Source organism: Rattus rattus, chromosome 17, assembly GCF_011064425.1.
Source record: "Rattus rattus isolate New Zealand chromosome 17, Rrattus_CSIRO_v1, whole genome shotgun sequence".
In the NCBI taxonomy this organism is placed as follows: domain Eukaryota; kingdom Metazoa; phylum Chordata; class Mammalia; order Rodentia; family Muridae; genus Rattus; species Rattus rattus.
In genome coordinates, this window is record NC_046170.1 from 39,147,755 (window position 1) to 39,168,744 (window position 20,990).

A 20,990-nucleotide genomic window follows, 5' to 3' on the forward strand; every position below is an offset into this window, starting at 1 on the left:
GGTGGCCATGCACATCCATACTTGGCCCCGTAACTTACACCGCTCTCTCCCATCCTCTCTAACCCCGAGGCAACCCTGACCTTATCTCTCCTTCCCCTTTTCATCTGAAGCCCCGGCTTCCTCTTCTGGTGGGGAGTCTCTCCCCAGCTCCCACCCACAACTGTGCTTCCAAATTCAGCTCCCACAGTGCCCGGATCCCTAATCCTTACCAAACCCAATAAGGTGCCCCACAGGCTTGGGTCAGCAGATTCCAATTTAGGCTTCCTCTTAGTGCTTCAGCTGCCCTGCTGCAGCCCTGGGAGGCGGGGGGAAGGAGACTCTACCTCCACAGGTCTGGGCTCTTGAGACGTTCATTGGGGAATCCTAAGGGCGTGTGTTGGGTTAAGGATCCAAGTCGGAGGGACAGAGAAGACAGATCGAGGCCACCTGTTCCAAGAGCTTGCAACTTTGGAGGTTTCTGACCTGATCGGGATGTCTTAATTCTTGTGATCAGCAGAAGCCCCTCCTTGGGGTGTGGCTTTGTCAGCTGCTTGTTGGCCAGAGCTCAGCTGGGATCCATATAGGCCCCCAGAAACCGACCCCACCCACTGCAGGCCTGGGGTCAGTTTCTTCAGAGCCCCAGGTCTTGGGGAGGACCATGGAAGGCTAAATCCATCACCATTACTAGCTGTCACTAGCTGTCACAAAGCCCATTTGTGGAAGGGTCACTAAGCATCCCTGGTAGGTCCTCTCACTCCCTGCCTCTTACAAGACCAGTGGTGGGTGCTCCTCAAATAACCACGTGCCTCAGCTGTGCCTGACACCCTGCGAAAAGGCAGACTGATTGCCTGCACGTTGGGGAAGCCCAAGGTTCTTGATTTCTAACAAGCCCCAGGCAGAAGCCACACTGAGAAGGAGGAAGAGGAAGCTCTCTGAAGCAGCTATAGCTGCTAAGCCACCAGACTCAAACCCCTGCACTGGAAGACACACGTCAAGATGTCAAGGTCAACCTGGCATTTTCATTGGCTTGTTGCTGGAAGTCTGACCCCAATCTTTTCTTGGGAATCCCCCGGAGGACTGCTGCAGACAAGCGGCCAGCCCAGCCCTGCAATTTCTGCCTCAGTGGGCCTGGGATGGGGTCTGAGACTCTGCCTGTCTCATAGGTTTCCTGTTGCTGGCCCAGGGACCCTGCTGAGAAGTGCTTTCCATCAAACATGCCCAGAGCCCCACCCCATCCAATCAGCCTGTCAGGGACACCCCCAAAGTGCTGTTTCCTCCTGGGTTCCTAGCAGCTCCACCCTGACTTGGTGACCTCCTTGAGGCGCCACACAGCTGGTTCTCACTAAATGCCCGACAGCATCGCAGCAGGAAGGCCTGGGAAGGCTGTGATTCCACTGGCCCCCTGCCCTGTGCTGACAAGAGTCAGCATACAGGAAGTACTGTAGGAAGGAGGGAGGAGGGAAAGAAGGGAGGGAGGAAGGACCCCAGAAAGCACAGGAAAGTCACTTTTACAGGTCTCCCTCCCCCAGCCCCCACCCCACCCCCACCCCCGTGACAGCTCCTGGGGCAGCTGTCATCTAAAGCTTCATGGCTTGAAACATCAGGGACACTCTCTCTCTCTCTCTCTCTCTCTCTCTCTCTCTCAGGTCAGCCTGTGATAGGGCCATCCTCCCTCCGCAGGAGCTGGGGAGTGCTTCCTCTGGCCTCCTCATGGGGCTACTGGTTGGTTCTCCACCTCCACGGCTATGGCCTCCACGCACTAGCCTGGGGTCTGGTGTTCACTGGCCCTGCGGAGCTGAATAAAGGCCTTTCTACTCCACATCCTCCTCACTAGGGTGAGGCTGTGAAATCTGGGCCAGGTGGATGAATGCTACAGGAGGAGTGGGAAGTGGGGCAGGGCAATGCCCTAGTTGGCAGGGAGAGGGGCCACACACAGTAGCACAGAGCTGACCTTCCAGGAGCCAGGAGGCTCGACACCCCACTTCTACCCGCGCTAATAAGCTCCTAAAGAAAAAGATGAAAAGTGCTTGGCCAGTCAGTGGCTAAAGCTTTGTGCTCCTTAATCAGGCTCAGGGGCTCAGGGCACTCCCTGGTCCCTGCCCAGGGTCCCTCATTAGCTGCCCATTAGTGTGCATGACTTAGAAATTGGCCACTGGTCTGTAAAATTCCATGATCTCTTAATTCTTTGGGGCTTTGATATCCACCCCCTGCTGCCCTCCCAGAGCGGCGTGACCTTTCCCAAGCTGTGAAGGGGACACCCTGCAGGGCTCCATCTGTAGCTAGGCGAGGGTGGGAGGCCACCCTCTGCTCGGCCCATTGCAGCCAGGCCCTCAGGACTGGAGCAGAAGACAGGCAAGGATGTGTGCACCCTGGGGATCCTGCAGGTGGTGGCTTGCAGGGCGCTGTTCTGGAGCACCGATGCCTTCAAGCCAGCTCTCTTCATTCTCCTGCTGGCTGTGCACTCATCCCATCAGGGGCTTCCTGAGGGCTGTTCTGTTCCTCCCCACAGGGTATATGATGAGGACTCTCACTGATGCTTACGAAATTCTTGATCCTGTGAGGTAGCTTTTGGGCATGGGCACCTTATTGGCACTGGGGCTCTGGCTTGACCACCTATGAAAACAGTGTCTCCTGTCTGTGGTCATTCATGGCTAGCAAGGAAGGGCTAACATTGTTAGCAGGTAGTGCTGAAAGCAGGGCACAGGTCACATGATATTGCCTAATCCTCCCAACCTCCCATTTTTTAAACCTCAGCCTCATAGGGAGCCTCTAGAAGCTGCCAGTACCAGTCAGTCCATCAGCACCCCAGGGTACACTGGTTTGATACAGGGCTCCTAACAGCCGTCTAAGAAAGCCTGAAGTGTTGAAAAGAAGACACCATGCTGAGGAGATGGGGCTTCCTGGGGCCCCATAGCCCGAAGAGGCAACCCAGTGAATGCTGGTGCCACAGAGCTAGGGTTGAGAATGGCGGGTCCCTTAGGCTTTAAGTGGCAGCTCACAGGAATCTATGGTCCCACTTTGGTAAACACATGACACCTTAGGGATCTAAACACCAGTGTGGACTGACTGACAAGGGCACAAAAAAAGGCTCCACCCTAACCTGCAGGAGGGGGAGGGGTCTGCAGATAAGATTCTTGAAATGGAGAGGTGGGCCTGGAGTGGTCATGTGACCACAGCACGAGCCCCTCAGGGAGGTCAGGCCTGCTGAAATCCACTTAGATGCGGCCATAAGACCCTCGTCTGAGATCCTAGTACTCGCTTCTTCCTGCAGGGGCAGAGTGGGCAGAGGGTTGATTGGGGGCAACTTTGGGGTTCAACACCCACACTGGGGTGGGCATCTTAGAGTCACCCATATTCCCGTAACAAATTCCAGTGAGCTCATTGGTCTAACAAGCCCTTGGTGTCCTACCTAGGGTGCATGGTGGTTTTGTATCTCTTCACCGATGTTATATGGTATCCTTGTAAGTGTGCAGGAGTGAATGGTCAGAGGTCATCAAGGGCGGAGTGATGAGTCTGGGAGATGAGCACAGGCCACAAACTAGAGCTGTGCAGCAGTTACTGGATGTGAGGCAAGCAGGAGATGGTCCTCCAGGAGCCTCTTCAGCATCCCTGCCGACCTCAAGCTAATGTAGGGAACAATAGTTGTTTGTAGGCCCCCAACCAGGTCATTTCTTCTGATCCTTGAGAAACCTGAGAGGCCTCAAGCTCCTAGGCTGGGTCTGTGGTTACTATCCTCCTGGGACCTCTTGTTCCCTCGATCATGGGGCAGCTTCTGCAGGCAGTCGGTCCTGTCTAAAGAGGGGGTAGAAGGCAGATGAACTTAAGGAGGTTCAAGGAAGTCTTCTTAGATCCACTCTCAAGTTTACCAACTCTCCAGGAAGGAACCTGAAGGCTAGGTAATCAAGAGGCCAGGGGCAGGGCACAGCTGGGACAGGGACAGGGTACAGAGTTAGAGCCTCTGCCAAGCACAGTCTCCACACCCACCACGGCCTACTCTGGTCTGTAGAGCCAGAGACCCTCCCAATGTCCCGGCTCGCTGCTCTCTGGAGCAGGCCCACTCACAAGGATCCCCTGGGGAAGTCTGTGTGAACCTGTGAGTAAAAGGACGGGGACATAATCACCGTGTTAGCCACGCTCAGTGCTCCTAGGGGCTTAGGCTGATTCCCAGTACTGTGCCCCTATGACCACTAATTCCTGAGCACTTTCTATGCCAGCTCCCTTCCTCGTCCCAGCAGCTTTCTCCTCTAGCCCTGGCAACAGCTAATCTGCTTTGTCTCCATGGATCTGTCTGTCCTGGACATTTTACACCGATGCAGTCACGGGACCTGCAGCTTTTCATATCTCACTGTGGTCAAGGCTATCACCCCGTAGCATCCTTCCAGACGAGTTTTCCACCTCCTCCAAGATCAGCCCATCATCATGGAATCTGTAACTCGGCTCTAGGAGCGCTAGGCATGTTTCCTGTGGCTTTGATCCAACCACTTCCAGGCACATCTAGAAAAGAGGCTGCAAGGTTTTACTATCGCCACTGATTCAGATCCTTCCGGATGGATTAGGGCAATGGCAAGACCCTAGAACTTGTGTTTCTAGGCTACTCCTCTGTGCTTTCTAGGAACCAGTGAATGAATCCAACATCCTATTAGGATGCATTAAGGGGATTATCTAGGGGAAATATGGACAACCCTCTGCAATGTATGGCTCAGCAGATCAAGGGCCCAGCCTGCCTCGCCTCATTGGGCTTCATTGCTCAGGCCAAATCAGTGCAACCAGAGGACAGCCCAGTGCTGCAGGATGTCAAGCAGCCACAGCTTGCTGCCCACTTCAGCTGGTGCTCAGGGGTGCAGGCTTGGTAGGTCCCGTCTAAGTGACTCTGGAGCTGGCCCACCCCCAGCTTCTGAACATACAAGAATCCTGGCTCTTTGTATGTGTTTAGCATAGACAATAACGAGTGTGTGAAGCCCTGGACATGGGTGTCCCATACAGAGATCAAGCGTGAGCTCCAAGAGCACACCCCACGCAGGAGCTGGCAGGGCTGGCCTTGAGGTGTTAAGATGTCTAGAGATGCAGAAAGCAAAGAAGCCTGTGGTACCGCTGTCAAGTGATTTTGTCAAGCGTGCAAGGACCAGCTGTGCACAGGCAGGAGCTATCTGCAGTAACCAGCACGCTGTCATCAGAGCTGAGCTAGTCTCGAAGCCCAGAGAGGTCACATGAAGTTATGACAAGAGGCAGAGAGCTGGAGGATTTCACACACTCCCACAAAACCTACGCTACCTAAGATGAGACTGGAGTGGCCAGAACTCCCTGCCCCACTGCCCCAGGCCCCGGCCCCTCTCATTCCTGCTCTGTTGGGCCCTGTGCGATAATCCTAGTGGTCCTCTGAGCTGATGGCTGATAGTGAGCCCATGTGTCCGAGAGTGACCCAAAGGCTTCCCACTGATCACTCCTTCTTAGGCAAGTGGGAGCTACATGCAAACACAGGGTCCTCTGTTTGCTGATGTAGCCAAGGTTGCTTGTGACCTCCTGAAGTACCGGGAACAGGGGGCCCAGCACTTCACGGACCTTAGTAATACCTCTCAGACCAACAGCAGCCATGAGAGTGAACCATGGACCTGCCAAGGGCAAGACACCCAGGGAATCCTCCTCCTTTCTCTCCTGCCCATGAGGCATGTATGGTACCCTGCTCAGACAGGGATAGCACGCTGAGGATGCTGGGACTTAGCATGCTTAAAGAAGCAAGTGAAGGAGGAAGCCCAAACCTGACCAAAATTAGTAGGTTTCCTGCTTTAAAGGCCACTCAGAAGGAGGGAATGCACTTCAAGTCCTACCTGGACACAAAGAAATCTCCCAAGTCAGTAACGAGGATTCAAATGACCCCGTTAAAAATCAAGCCCAGGGTGGAAACAGCACTTATCCAAGGAAGACGCATAAGTGGCCACTTCGCCTCAGTACTCAGGACTACACAGTGACACCACAGGGATCTCGCTGGAGCACAGCAACCAGAAGAGCAGACATGCATAGGTCAGGACACGGAGAAGCCCGAGTTCACACCGCTGGCAAAGGTGTGAACTACTGCATTGCTTTGAAAAGTTTGACAGTTCCTCCAAACGCATGATGTCATCCCTCCCAGGAAGACTCTCAAGAAACACATGCACGCATGCACGCATGCACGCACACACATACACGCTCACTCCCCAGTACGTGAATGACCACACTATCCATAGCAGTTGGCAGGTAGTCTACCCACGGGAGAATATTATTCAGCCATAAAAAGGAATGGCTCTGATACCTATTCTCCCACGGAAGAAGCATGGAGACATGATGCAAACACAAAGAAACCAGCTGTGATTTCATAGAAAACACCACAGGCAAATTACAGAAAGCAAACCAGTTGCGGGGGGGTGGGGTGGGTAAAATACAGGTGACTGCTAACAGGCCTGAGTTTCTCTGGGAGTAATAAGAATGTTCTGGAGTTAGGAGTTGAGTGGCACTGGTCATGTTACCTAGCGAGAATAGCAGGGCTCACCAAAGCATCGCCTGACATGGACATTTTTGCAGTGTATGAACTAGCTAATGCAGACCTACACTGTCACAGAGAATGAGATGGTGCAGAGGTCTGGGGCATGACACATTCCAGCCTTGTAAGGTTATGCATATTTATTGAAAATTTCCTTCACCAACAACGGTGAAATCCAGACCCCAAATTACAAAACATGGTGGCAGTTGATAGTTATAAAAAATAAAGCGAAGGCCTGCATATCCCACATCTGTGCACGTTCTCTTCAGTTCATGTGTCCTCTCATCAAAGAGGAGGTCACGGAATCTGATTCCTCAGGATGTCGCTGCACTTGACTGACAGAGAACAACAGCTCTGCTTCCAGACAGCACAAGTCTTTAAAGTGACTCCCACAATAAATATAGAAAATAGCCTGTAACAAGCATGTCTTCGCTTGGTCAGGGTTGTAGCATTATGTAGAAAGTATGTCCCGACAGCCCTTCCAGGCTCTGTGTCTTTGGTGCACTGTCTCTGGGCCTGATGCCACTGGAGGCTGAGCTACTGGGTGCCTTCGGCCAGAGCCAAGCACAGTGAGGCACTGCAGGACGTACCTCATAGACGTCTGGGCAGAACACACTAAGCCAACCACAATTCAGAGATCGGGCTCCTTGGAAACAGGCACTTCCCAGGATGCTCTCTGATGCTGTGTGGCCACCAGAGTGGTTCAAGGCTTGTCAGCTTCTGTGTCTGGCCACTGTGATGATCACACTGACGGGGTCCTTGCAGGGTGGGCCTGCTGTGCAAGTTGTGGACGCTTTGCCCTGGGCCTCCTCCGCTTCGGCCGGCTCTTGGCCTTGCTGATCTGTACCACGAAGAAGGCCAGGGCCACCATGGCTCCAAGGAAGGCAAAGACAGGGATGGTCTGGCCTACTTCCTGGTTGTAGCGGCCAGGCATGATCCCTGCAAGAGGACAGTGACTGGTCAACGGTGCCACAAAACTTCAGCTACAGCCTTTCTGAGAATCAGAGACGAAACACTGACTCTGTTAGTTGGGCCAGAAGGGCAGACATCATTTCTAAGTCAGAGTTAAGTAGCCAAGGCTGCTAACCACAGCATGGGTGAGGCATTTTAGACCGTTTCTAATCTTGGCTTGTGTGGGGACAGACAGACCTTGATCAGCCAGCTTGCATCAGCAGGGCCTGGAGAAGCTTCTTTTCCCAGAGATCAATAGATATACACTAGTCTCAATGCAGGGAGGGAGAGGGTAGTGCTAGAGTCCTACAAGCTGAGGAAGAGTGAGGCAGAGAGGTACCAGAGGCCTGCTGGCCATGTTCCTATGGGCAATGTCCTGTGAGGTTCAGAGAACCTCAGGTTAAGTCAGTGACACTGTAACCAGACTGTGCTAAGGGCTCCTGAGGCCACTATTATTGGTGGACTTTACAATCTATGTGTCAGGCCTTCAGGACCTTAGTTATATCATATGAAGCACCCATCATTGACCTCCAAACACTGGGTACCTTTTCCCAGCCAATTCCTGAAACCCAAAGAAAACTTTCTTGGAAGCTATGACACTCTGAGGATGCTGTAGGAATTTCCAGAATAAAAGGACCGCATACACTCAGCTAGAGGGACCTGGGACCAACTCTCCCAGCTAGAATATGGGACCCTGGAGTAATAAATATGCTCAGGCCAAAGCGATCATCCAAACAGATGGCAGGATGGGTCACCTCAGGAGCCTGGTGCAGCTCAGCCAGGTGCCAGTCCAGCTGTCAAGACAGGCTACATAATACCAAAGACCCCAGGGGCCAGCATAATAGATAAATCTCATAGAGAAAAGTTGTTTCCTACAGTCCATAATAGATACCTGCTTGCAGAACTTTAGCAAGGAGCATCCAAGTTACTCTGGAAAATTTTACATGTACCATGTAGCCAACACACTAAAAACTGGTATGCAAAATATGTATATAGAGGAGGCAGAGATGGCTCAGGGTTAACTACCCCTGTCATTGTAGATAGAAGACCTGGGTTTGCTTCCCAAACTCACATGATGGCTCACAACCATCTACCTGTAACTCTAGTTCAGAGGGCCTGAAGAAGAGGGCGCCAGGCATACAAGTGATACACATACATGCACACAAATATTTAGACATGTAAAGAGAAACACTTTGTAAATTAAAATGAATATATAAAATTTTCTAAGAGAAATGGCTTCTTCATTTCTAGGCCTGGCTTTCCCCCTTGGGCAGGGGAAACACCTAGAAAGCCACCGCAGGATCTAGCCCAGCAAAATGCCATCAAGGACTCACCTCCAGGAATGTCCCAGGCACCACTTTCTCCAGGGGACAAAGGTCTCACTTGAGGGCGATTTGAGCGAAAGTTGGGTAACACTACTTTGTCCAGGTCAATGGAGAGCAGCTTCTGGTGTTTCCAAAGATTACTTCCGGGAAATAGATTAAAATTAAAGAAGATAAGCAGCTGTCCTCATCTGGGATGTTTAGCAGACACACAGCAAACTGCAAGCAACCTAAGGGCTATGTGAGACCCTCCACCTCTGCTCACCTGACCGCCAGCAGAGCAGCCAGAGCAAGCGAGTGCTTCCTGGTCCTGGGAAGGGCACAGGTCAAATTCACACACTGAGATCACAGTACCCGAGGAAGGTCTGTCCTATGGGATGTATTATAGCACAGCCCACCCAAGCCCATTTCTGTTCAACACTGGGAGCACTGCCGAGCAAGGCAAGAGGACGGTCTAGCCTGGAGCTCTGGAAGGAGCAGAGGTAACTGCAGCAATGGAAAGCAATCAGTGAAGGAAATGCACAACTGTGGACAGAGATGGGGCCAGACCCTCGGCCCGGTGGACTGAGAGACAGCACTCACACAATAGGACAGACCTGCAAGTAATCAAGTACTGACGAACAGGGAAGCAGGAAACATCTGTCTGCCTGAGGTGACAAAACCTGTGTGCTGAGCTGCGGGTACTTGGGTGGGAGGAAGGCATCACTCATCTTTGCTTCCTCTATAGGCGGAGGAAGATGGTTAGGTCAGTGCAATTAGAGCTGAAGAACACAGGGACTGAAGTACTGTGAACAGCAGTGGGCATCCTGCTGTCATCTTAGGAAGAGCTACATACACCAATGGAAGGAAGGTGTTAACAAATGAAGAATTCCTCATCTTCCTCTAGTCAGTCCACCTAGAAAGTGTTGGTCTGTGTCTTCTCCACTTTAGTTGAGGGAAGGCACAGGCAATCAGTCTGAGCAGCGAGAGTGAGGCATGATGCTTGTCACTAGTGAGGGGTGGGACCCCAGAGGCTCCTGGCTGAGCACAGCTTGGCCAACTCTGACACAACTCCCTCAGCACGACTTAATGCTACTGCTCAGAATCAATCTGTCTGAAATGTTAATAAACAAAGTCATAGAACCTGGGGCATCTTAGGCTCCCACGTATGTTGCTAAGCAGACAATCAAAAGGTATCCTGTACCTTGGAGCTGGTAGTGGGGACTGACTGAACTTCCTAGCAGGGCACTGAGGTAAAAGCACTCACTCACGTTACCATGGGAATCTCACAGCACTCTGATGATGGATGGGGGTTCTGCCTTGTGTCAATGTTCCCACAGCAATGACAGCTAAGGACACCTGATGCCCAGCCAAGAACTGGGAAAAGCCTCACCTCACAGAGATGGACTTGCCCTTAGTATGCCAGCCTGCAGCTGTCTGACACTGGATCAGATCTCCCAGAGATTCAGAATATACCCCATCTAAGTCTCTGAGGACTGAAAATAATTTCCCTCAAGATGTGACATGTGAGATAAGAGAGCAGTGCAGTGATGTGGTAGAGAGAGGGCGGCTGAGAGGAGTCAGAATTAAAGGCACTATCGGCACCTTGGAGAGACTTAGAGTGGAGGGATTATCTGATGTGGCCAGCCTGATACCACAGGCACTGTTATCTGTTCTCAGAGCCTCGAGCTACACTGGGAGAAGAGCTGGGCCTCTGGCATTCTAGTTAATATGGCTGCTCTCTGAACATAAACTGTTGATCATGTCTAGGTCCTAAATAAATAAGGACTCAAAAATGGAAATAAATCACAAGTTTTAAATGATGCAGGGTGACTGGAATGGAAGAGCACTCCGCAATGGAAGCTTCTGGAAGAACACTGCTGCTAAAGATCAAGCAATGTGTACGGCTCTGTGTGAGTGCACACATGTGCCTAGGCATGTGCAGCAGAGGTCAAGAGTGGTGTCTTCTTCGTTCTTGATTGGTTTAGGCAAAAAGTATCTCCTGACAGCTGCTTGCTGGTTCGACTAGACTGGCTGGCAGCGGCTCCAGGCATGCTTCTGTCCCGACTCCAACACTGATTACAGGCACACGCTGCTGCACACAGTTCTTTTAACTAACAAACAACAACACACCCCACGAGTTCCAGGGACCAAGCTCAGGACATGGCAAGCTCCTCACCAAGCCACCTCTGTGGCACCAACTTTCTTGTTTCCTGTGACAGATATTCTAAGACATGGTCCTTGAGCAGCACCCTGAGGACCTGAGCTCATGATCATGAGTAAAGAATACAGACTCCAACAGCAGACCAGGTTGTCTCCTCACAGCATGGATGGGGACCCACATCTGTCCACTGAGCCAAGCATAGTGGCAGCTATGAAAGCGGAGGGAGAAGAGAGGAGAGGTACTGTTCTCTAAAGGAAGCCTGACAGGAGGGATTGAGAGGAGCAGTCACCTGCCCTGCAAAGGGATGTCTACAGGGCCCTGGGACACCAAGTCCTGTTAACTTTCTTCCATCTTGTCCTGCTTAAGCAAGATACCAGAGACAGACGGAGGAGCATGTTGGATAAACAGCGTGGCTTGCCTGGCTGCAGTGGGAATGTAGACCTGAGAAACTGAATGGGACAAAGCAAATGTGATAGTTTGTAATGCTTGGCCCAGGGAGTAGCACTACTAGGATGTGTGGCCTTGTTAGAGGAATTGTGTCACTGTGGGCGTGGGCTTTAAGACCCTCATGCTAGCTGCCTAGAAACCAATATTCTACTAGCAGCCTTCAGATGAAGATGTAGAACTCTCAGCTCCTCCTGCACCATGCCTGCCTGGATGCTGCCATGTTCCTGCCTTGATGATAATGGACTGAACCTCTGAACCTGTAAGCCAGCCCCAATTACATGTTGTCTTTTATAAGACTTGCCTTGGTCACAGTGTCTGTTCATAGCAGTAAAACCCTAACTAAGACAGCAGATGAACAACATGTCAGGTGAGAGACAGAGCCACACAGGGCACACATGAGTGTAGTACCTGTGTACAAAAGCCACAGCCTATGTGGTATGCACTTCTGGCTGGACTGCCACAGCAGCAGCCATACCTCCTAGGAGCAGCTTCAGCCCTGGGAGAACCACCTGCACGTCATACACAACACTCTGGATAGGAAGCACAGCTACAAATGACAGCCTTCAAATCCTGGACTGGAGCTAGAGCTTAGCTCCTACTCAAGAGACAGTACTTGGCCGGATGCCATCTTTCTTTCCAAGGCACTCTACTGTAGGACACCAAAGCAGTACGCTTCCAAAGATCAAGACAAGGGGCTGTTCATTTCCACAATTGTCAGAAAAGAGAACTAGACCAGATTATTTAACAATGATGTCAGCAAAACTGCATTCCCTCCTATAAAAAAGGGAATGAGTCATGGCCCTGGGGAACAACGAGGACTACACAGCATACACTGACCTGGGCGCCGTCTCATTCAAAGGCTGTGGCTTGGCCCACGACAAGTGTGGACAGGCTGGAAGGGGCCGAGGTTTCGGGTCTCCCAAGTGGGCCTCAAGAACTTTGGAGTAGCGATGAAGGTGGTTTCCTAAGATTGGCAGCAGTGAGAAAAAGACAGGAGATCACCATTGTAGAAATACAGGAGAAAAGGTGGCTCTGAGTGACTGGATATCTTTCCGGTGACAGTCCCCTGTGTTATGTTATGCTACGCTTGCTCCACATGCTTCAGGACCACACTCGACAAGGTGCCTGGTTACCTTCACCAAGTACACTGTACTGGTTTTCAAGACAGGCATCTCTGTGTAGCCCTGGATCCGCCTGCCTCTGCCTCCTGAGTGCCGGGTTACAGATGTGACCACCACTGCCCAGCTGGCTTTTACATTTCTCTCATCTGTGCTACCCACACCACAGCTGTCCACACACAGCTGCTGAGCAAACGGAATGAGTGCCGCACCCCTAAGCGATTTTTAAACATTAGATTGAAATTTATTGTCAAATTAAGTTTTACCTTTTCTATTTTGTGTGGTATGTGTACATACATGTTCGTGCATTACGTGTGTGTGTGTAGGCCAGAGATCAATGTTGGAGGTCATCCTCACTCTAAATTATTCTCATGCAATCTGGAACTCACAGCTAGACCGGCTGGCCAGTGTCTTAGCTCACCCAGAGCTGGGGTTACAGACATGCTCTGCCGCACCCAGTGTTTATGAGGCTGCTGAGGGAGGATCTGAACGGAAGCTCTCGTGCTTCTACCTCCCAGCCCTCCTTCCACTTTGATGTAGCTGTTGAGATTCCTTTCTTCTGTTCTGGCTTTCTTTTATTTTGAGATGGGGTCTCCCTGTGACACCAGTCTGGCCTCCATGTAGCCTCTGCCGTGGCCACCCAAGTGCTGGGACATGGGTACAGAGCCGCATGCTGGCTGCTGCTCTAACACTCTAAACAGCATCTGCGGACCACATCCTTACTCTGCAGACAGTGCTGCCAGGAAGGGAACATTCGGTCCTCTGAATACGTGAGCCCAATCCGCCCAGCCCCTGGAGTGCAGAGAGCTGCAGGCTCACCTCACATGGCCCAAGTGACCTGAGGTAACTGTTTAACCTCTCTTCCTCCTGTTTCTTTATCTGCACACACAAATGAATACTATCTCGTTTTACAGGATTACTGAGAGGCATTTGTAGCTAATCCTTACAATGTACCCAGCCAAGTGCCTGTGCCCAAAGAGTACTTGACGACCCTGTGCCTTAGAGGTGGCGAGGACTCAGTAGCTAGGATTGTTGCCGTCTTGCAGAGAACAGTTGTTCAGCCCATGACCTAAGTTGGACAGCATACACTCCCTGCACCTCCAGCTCTATGCGGGCTCCGATGCCTTCCTTTGGCTTCTCCAAGTACTTGAACACGTATGTATCTATCCCCATACACAAAGTATTTTAAATGATGCTGTACTCCAGGAGAGTACGCACACATAGGGCCCAGAGTCTCTGTGCACCCTGGGAAGAGCAGAGAGCCCTCTGAGGAGCTATCAGCGGCTACTGGGCAGGATCCACAGCTCTCCCTAAAGGGCAGGTCCCTGGACTCACAGGACTACGTCTCGATGTAGCACTGAGGTGGCTCAAGTCTTGGCTGAGGCACCAGGAGGATACTCACCTTCCATCCTTTCAGGAGGGGCCAAGCCAGCCCCGCTGGGTGGGCGCTGCCGGTTCCCTGAATGGCTGAGGCTGGGAGGGGTCACACCATAGGATGTGTATTGAAGGAGTGCATCCAGAAGCCAAAAGCAGTCTGCAAAGTCACAGGCACACTACTTAGGAACAGTGTTTTTGTACTCTGATGTCAATTCTGCTTTCTGCTTCCTCAAGAGGGGCTGGGGCTGCTTCCCCCACCCCACCCCCATGCCCCCAGGCACGTGCCCAACAAGCAGTCCATCACATACTCACATGATATCAAGTGAACCTTTTGACCATTTTAACTGGTCAAACCACAAGGTTGTAATTGGGCAGTGGAAGGAAAGGGTGGGATGGAAGGTCTCTAAGAGATGGGGCAGGAAGGAGGAAGACGGAGGATAGGAGAGGAGAAGGAAGAGGAGGGGGAAGGGGAGGAGGAGAAACAGGAAGATGAGGAGGAGGAGGAAGTCAAGATGGAGCAGAACCATGTAGCCAGGAGAAATTCCAAGTAGCAAGGGTCTTATAGCTGGGGAATAAGTTAATATAGTGATAGATCTGCCCAATCTAAGCATATCGTTTATAAATATAATAACTGGATTGTGTGGTTTATTGGGGTCGCAAATTCTTGCAACAGAACCCTTCCAGAAAAACAGGAACATTAGCTCCCCTGAAGAGGAGGCTTGGAAGCGAGAAGTTTAGGTCAATGTGTAGCTGACGCCCCCAACCAGGCTCTCCTACTTTTAAGAAGAATGCTTTCTCCACAGGCAGGGTTCCAGCTCACCCAGGACAGTCTGTTCCAGTACCAGCTGGCTGTAGCTGGGTCTGACTCTATGTCCCAGGGCCCTGGGTAGCTAGACTGGACCACCTGCCTGAGTGTCACACAACTCTAGACAGCTCATGGGCAAAGGCAGAACAGTGCTCATTTAGGGATGGCAAAACCATATGACACCCATTGAAAAAAGAATGGCCTCCAAAAAGGAGTGCCAAGGACATGAGCTGCTACCAACGACCCGAAGCCATCGCAGGAACAGGAAGTAGGTCTGAACTATGAGGGAACATGCACAGGAAGGTGAGGCGGGACCAGAGGGGAAAGTGTACCATGTGAGGCAGTGGGGACAGTCAGCTCCTCTTTGGACATCTGAGCCCAGCTATGAGAACACAAGCAGCTGTCACTCAGAGCTACCCAAGCTTCCTTCCTAGTCCTAGACCTGTCTCTAAGTCCCTCCCTCCTCCCTCCCTCCCTCCTCCCTCCCTCCCTCCCTCCCTCCCTCCCTCCCTCCCATCCCTATGTACCCAGCCCAAATCCCATTAGCACCCATTTGGATGACAGCAGTTTTGTGAGTGGGAAAGGTTGTTAAGTTCTCTGCTCAGGAAGAGCATGCACTTCTGGCCAAGTGCCAAAAGCCCCAAGGACCCAAATAGCTGCCATCTGAAATGTACAGCACGGACAGTCCCTTTAGGCACTTAAAATTTTAATAAAGACTCTTAACAGGAGAGCTCAGATCTTAAAGAGAATTTCTGTGGAAATAAAACATTAATCTCCTATCTGCTCTGACTTTAAACCTTACTTTTAAAAACCAATCACATTCTAAGGATTTATATAAGCTACTGAAATCCTGTCAACATCAACTTGAAATTGGGGAAAGGTGCAACAGCCAGCATGTGCCCACACCACCCCTGTCCTGAGCATCCTGCAGTGTCCAAGATAAGACTTGAGTCTTGGTTTCCCAGCATCTTCCCAGATAGGGACCTGCGCATTTCCACTGTTCCCTCCCTAAAGTAAGAAAATGGAGTCCAGAGGCAAATACATGAGCTGCGTACTTGGAGAACACAAGAGACAGCTGCGGAGGAGGCACAACAGGAACTCCTTATGTCCTATCTCTGAGAAAATAACAGAGGCCCCCCAATTGACAAAAGCTCTTAGCACCCCAAACTCTCAGGCTTAGGGGAGAGCAATAAGCAGCGTCTCTAAGACACAGGGCTTGGAAGAGAGGCCAGACCATGGCTCACACAACCTACCAAGAAGCCTGAGAACGGCAGGACCTAGGTCAACTGGGTTAAAGGACTTTGTCCTAAGCAGCTGACAGTGACGCTAAGGTCTGCAGAGGTTGTGTGTCCTGCGTGTTAACCTTCAGGGATGTGCAGAAATGTCCCAGCGGTCAAAGCACCCATCTATTGTTCAGCTTCTGGCCAGTCATTCCAGGAACAGAGGAAAGAAGAGGGCTGTGTCCTCAAATCTTCAAGCCTGTGACTTTCTTATTCTGGCCATGCTGGGTACTGACCTCAGAGTCTTGCATGTCTGAGGCAAAGTGCTGTGCCACTGAGCTACTGCCCAGCCCTCCTCTGTGTTCCTTTCTTACCCTTCTGTCTGTGACTGTCATCCAAGCAGTTGGAGTCTCCATACAGCACAATCCGGCCTCCACCTTCAGCTGGAATCTGATAAAGCCCCAGAATGGGGACATTTTCGACAACTGCTGTCTCTTGTTTTAAGACTTCCAATCCTGCCGGAAACAAGAGAATAGTAGTGAGTTCTCATGAGAAAATTGCTGATTTTCTAGTTGCCACTTAACCTGACATTTGACCTGCCTAAGACTAGCAAAATTTAACAGTCAATCAAAACAGTACAAACCCTGACAACAGGGAAGCATTATTTTAAGCGTTATTAATTTTGATTTTAACAAAATCCAGCTCTCACAAAACTTTATTTAAAATGTGTGCCCATCACACGCCATTTAGAAGTAAGCACAAGCCTCAGCAATAGAACCTCAGACCTGCCAAGCAGACGCACAACTTGAAATGCTCAATGAATGGAGATGTAAAAACTATCAGTGCCCTGGGCTGCTGCTAACAGCAGAGTTGCACTGTTTAAGCTACGCTTGCCTTGGCACTAGCATGTGTCAGACAGCATGAGAATCCAGGAACCTGCCTGGACATCAGCTCTGAAATCCCCAAGTTCTGTGTGAAACAAGGGAGTTAATATGACAGACATTTAGCCCCACAGCTACACAGAGTTCTGATACTTTGTTATATTTCCCCCTTTGTTGTTCTATTTGGTGATACTGGGGCTTGAACCTAGGTAAGCACATTGCCACTGAACTGCAGTCCCACCCCTTTCCTAAGGTCAGCTAAGACAGGCTGTCCTGCCAGGCCCGGGAAGCTCCTGGCTCTCCTGGCTCGCTGCAGGAGTAGTTTAGGACGAGCCTGGCCGTCCTGATTGGCAGCTTTATTGCTAAGCTTGGAGCCTCTCCTGCTCTAGCATAACGTGCTCTGCAAAGTCCTACCCTCCACGCAGAGTATCCAAGTTAACATCAAGCAGCGGCTTTTAGACAGTAGTAAAACACAAAATAAAGGATGCATTATTAAATCTCCTTCTGCTACCTCCTTCTCCAAATTACTGAACTGCAGGAGGCAACAAGCAAGGTAGGAGGCCATGGCTCTTAGCCCTGGAAGTGGTAAGCCTGTGAGAACATTGAGAAAGAACTAATTTACAACGAGCTGGACCAGGGGCTGAGAAGATAATATCACCATGAGCTTAAAGAGGCCTCCTACAGTTAAACTGAAAAATCTAGTTTCACATTTTGAACTGGTAAAACTGTCTCTCAGTTACAGGAAAATAACCATCTTGACGGTGGTGTGGCTGGTCACTCTGAAGATAGGCTATCAGTTTCCAGGAGGAAATGGTTCCACCAGCACATGGCCACAGGCTGTCACATGAGGCATGTCAGTGTCCTGGAACTTAGCAGAGATATGAGACATGTCTTACAGCTCAGAGTCCCAGTTCTGGAGTGACAGTCCCACTGCCCTGCACATAATTTTCAGAAACTGTCTAGTTTGTCCTGCTCCTCCCAACTCAGCAGGATGCTCTGTGGACCAGGGGACTGTTTATGGTGATTTCATCCTCTCAGCCTACACCAGGGGGCTGGCCCCGGCCTGAGGGATGTTTGCTGTGTAAACACAGACAGTCAGCAATGCCTCCTGAAAGGAAAGATGGCGTTTTAACCTATGGGTTTTCACCAGGTTGAGAACTCTCAAAATCGAGACTATGCCATAGCAACACACCTAACACAGAAGAACCCTTCGACTGTGACAAAGACCATTTTGAGCCCCATCCTGGAGAAACGCCTCCCCCTGCCCGCCCCCACCCTGGGCAGACTATACACTCATTCTTCAGCAAGAGTTTGTCTTGTTCATTTTGGGATCCCCAGAATCCATGCCACAGACAGCACTGTAGAAATGATACTGCAGGGAGTTTTACCAGGAACCAGAGAAGAGGGAAGCGAAGCCTGGCCGTACTAATGGTAACAAAACATGCTGAAGGGGACAGTGAGGCACACATGGGACGCACCAAACACTACCAAACCGACGCCCAGAGGAGTAAGTGCAGTAGGTAAAGTACACAGGGAAGCTGGAAAGGAGCGGGGGAGAGAAAGGGCAGTAAGGCTGTGAACAGCACCTTTCTTTACCTTGGTCCTTGAAAGTCTGTGTGATCACCACACCATCTTCTGGAAACTTGGCAATGCTGCACCCCGACGCATAGTACACTAGAAGACAGTTGCTCACCGTTAAGAGAGTAGAGATGCCCAACACTCACTGACCAGCATGCACTTCACATACGGTCTATCACTTATGTTTAGACATTTTTAACCTGAAGAGACGAACAGCTATTGCCTGTTACATATCAACTACAAGTAATCATTTCAAACTTCAAGTGAAAAATGCTGGTAACATGCGATTTCTAAAGAAAAACTGTAAAGTATATAAACAAGCTTTTTTGTTTACTAAAAATAGAGTTTTGTCATATATCCCAGAGTGGCTTCAAACACCCGTCAGGCTCTTGGCTCCAAGTGCTAGGACTACATGCCCAGTCTGTGTGGTGGTAAGGACGGAGCGCAGGGCTCTGCACATGCTAGGTAAATACTTATCACTGAGCAACACTCTCTGCTCATTTTCCTGCAGTGATGGCAACTGAGCCTGGTCCTTGCTCATGCAAGACGAGTGCCACGGAGCCACAGACCCAGTCCCAAGTGTGCTTTTTGAAAACACTGACAAGGCCTTTCTACACCACCGCTCATTTACGAATCCCATCTCTCTGAAACCCAGACTTCAGAAACACGTAGCTCACACCCTCACTTTTGCCTCTACACACAGACACAAAGCCTTACTGTCGTGGTTTGCCAGGGCAAACTCCCCTTCATACAGGCCGTCACTGAACCCCATGTTCCACACAGACAGCAGCTCATTTAGAGCTGGGACGTTGGCTCCTCCAGTATCTGGCATCCACCACTGCCTGCAAAAGTGGCAGGAGGCACAGAGAAGGCAAGAATTAAAATCCTCATATACTCTTCTTTCCTTGACAAAATCCAGTCCACAGATAAAAGTGTCAACTTAAACTGGCTGCTTGGTTTGAAAACTATGCCAGCCTCCTGCTCCAGCCAAGTGTGGCTTTGCACACAGACACGCCAAAGCTCTCCTTTATGGGATGCAAACCAGAACTTCACTGGCATGCGATCCAGACAGGCCCAGTCTGGGTCTAGGAGACCAGTGCCGCAGAAGCAAGAAAGGAGCAGATATGCTAAGATCCACAGGTAAGACATGACACTACAGCAGCACCCCAGCACTCAGCGTCACAGGTCTGGGTGACAGGTCCTTGGTTAGGTGCATGTGAGTTTTCTTATGTTCAGTATGAAGGAGGCAGGACAGAACAGCATGAGACAGAAAACAAAAAAGAGGAGCCTGGGCTCAGCGAGAACGATGACCCCTTACTGAGCACTGAGTCTAGCAACCTCTGTCTCTCTACATGGAGTTTCTTGTATGCAGACAGGAGCTTCCTCCGCCCACACTCCATCACTACCTAGAAAGACAACCCCAAGTTACGACAGTCACACAACAGCTTGCTGGGGAGCTGTCATGCCACTGCCATGCAAACATACCTTGTGTTTTCATCGTAAAACTTCACTTTTCTCATAACAGAAGTGTTGTACCAGTCACTGAAGACGACAAGGGAAAGGCCATTGTCCACGTCCCTCCTCAGCTTAGCAATCTCCTCAGGGAAGTACTCTTCCTCACTGTCCACCATAAGCAGAGTGCCTGACAGAAGCAATGCCACACCTTGAGAACTGTCACTGCTGAGTGGCAGAAGACAATTCAGCAGTGCCACCTCTCACTGGTGTCCTGCCTCTGGAGTCTGGCTGCTGTCAGCCTGCACCACGACATGAGGGAAGACACACAGTGGCCAGCAGGCCACAAGGACCAGCTAACTGTGTTCTTTGGTTTTCATATTTGCTCAATATAGTATTTATCATTTGCTTAGGAAAAAGAGTAATGTATAGTGATAGCATAAAAAAAAAAAAAAGATTGGGCCAGCAAGATAGCTCGGAACATAAAAGCTCCTTCTGCCCAACCTGATGTCTCTCTCTCTGTCTCTCTCTCTCTCTCTCTCTCTCTCTCTCTCTCTCTCTCTCTCTCTCACTCACCTCCTCTGCCCACCATCAGTTTTGTAGTCAGCTGAGCATTCCGGCCACTGGTGAGCGTGAACATCACGGGGAGCCTTACTCTGCACCTCCACTTTGACACGGGACCATCCACGCTCCCTTTACCGGCCTATGAGTGACTACGGTGGGAATACTCAACACACACTGAAGAGCTGGCCAGCAAGGCTGCTCACCGTACTGCGTGGCGTCAAAGCATGTGAATGGGGCACCGAGCACCTCCACAAAGTAGCCCATGCTGCGCAGATGCTGGTACATGTCCCTGAAGTTGGTGTGGACGTGGTCGCCATTCCTGAAAAGCAACAAGTGCACTGTTCAGACGAGCACTCTGCAGGGAATGGCAGGAGCACAGGGCTGATCTCTCCCGGTCCATCACCTGGGTCAAACAAGCTAAAGCAGTGACAAAAGAGAACTGCGAGAATGGCACGGGCCATGACAAAATGATGCCAGGACAAGGCTCAGTGTCTGGAGCAGCACTTCAGAGACACCCAGTAACTTAACAGAAGCCACCTGCATGTGACAACTACCATGGGGTGCAGAGACTGGCATATTCTCTACAGGTTAAGCACATGCTTATCGCCTTGGCTTGCTTTCCTTCTGAAACATGCTCAC

At 50.7% G+C, this 20,990-nt stretch overlaps 1 protein-coding gene across 1 annotated transcript in view; it reads right to left on the minus strand.

Moving 5' to 3' along the window:
* Window positions 1–6,611: 6,611 nt before the first annotated feature.
* Mbtps1 (membrane bound transcription factor peptidase, site 1) overlaps window positions 6,612–20,990 on the minus strand; it is a 49,195-nt gene continuing 34,816 nt past the window's right edge. Inside the window, 9 exon segments of the mRNA XM_032887358.1 lie at window positions 6,612–7,432; window positions 8,779–8,909; window positions 12,194–12,320; window positions 13,877–14,008; window positions 16,251–16,391; window positions 18,354–18,431; window positions 19,053–19,177; window positions 19,821–19,977; window positions 20,555–20,670. Of these exon segments, the coding sequence (XP_032743249.1) occupies window positions 7,236–7,432; window positions 8,779–8,909; window positions 12,194–12,320; window positions 13,877–14,008; window positions 16,251–16,391; window positions 18,354–18,431; window positions 19,053–19,177; window positions 19,821–19,977; window positions 20,555–20,670 (1,204 nt within the window). The 3' untranslated portion in view covers window positions 6,612–7,235.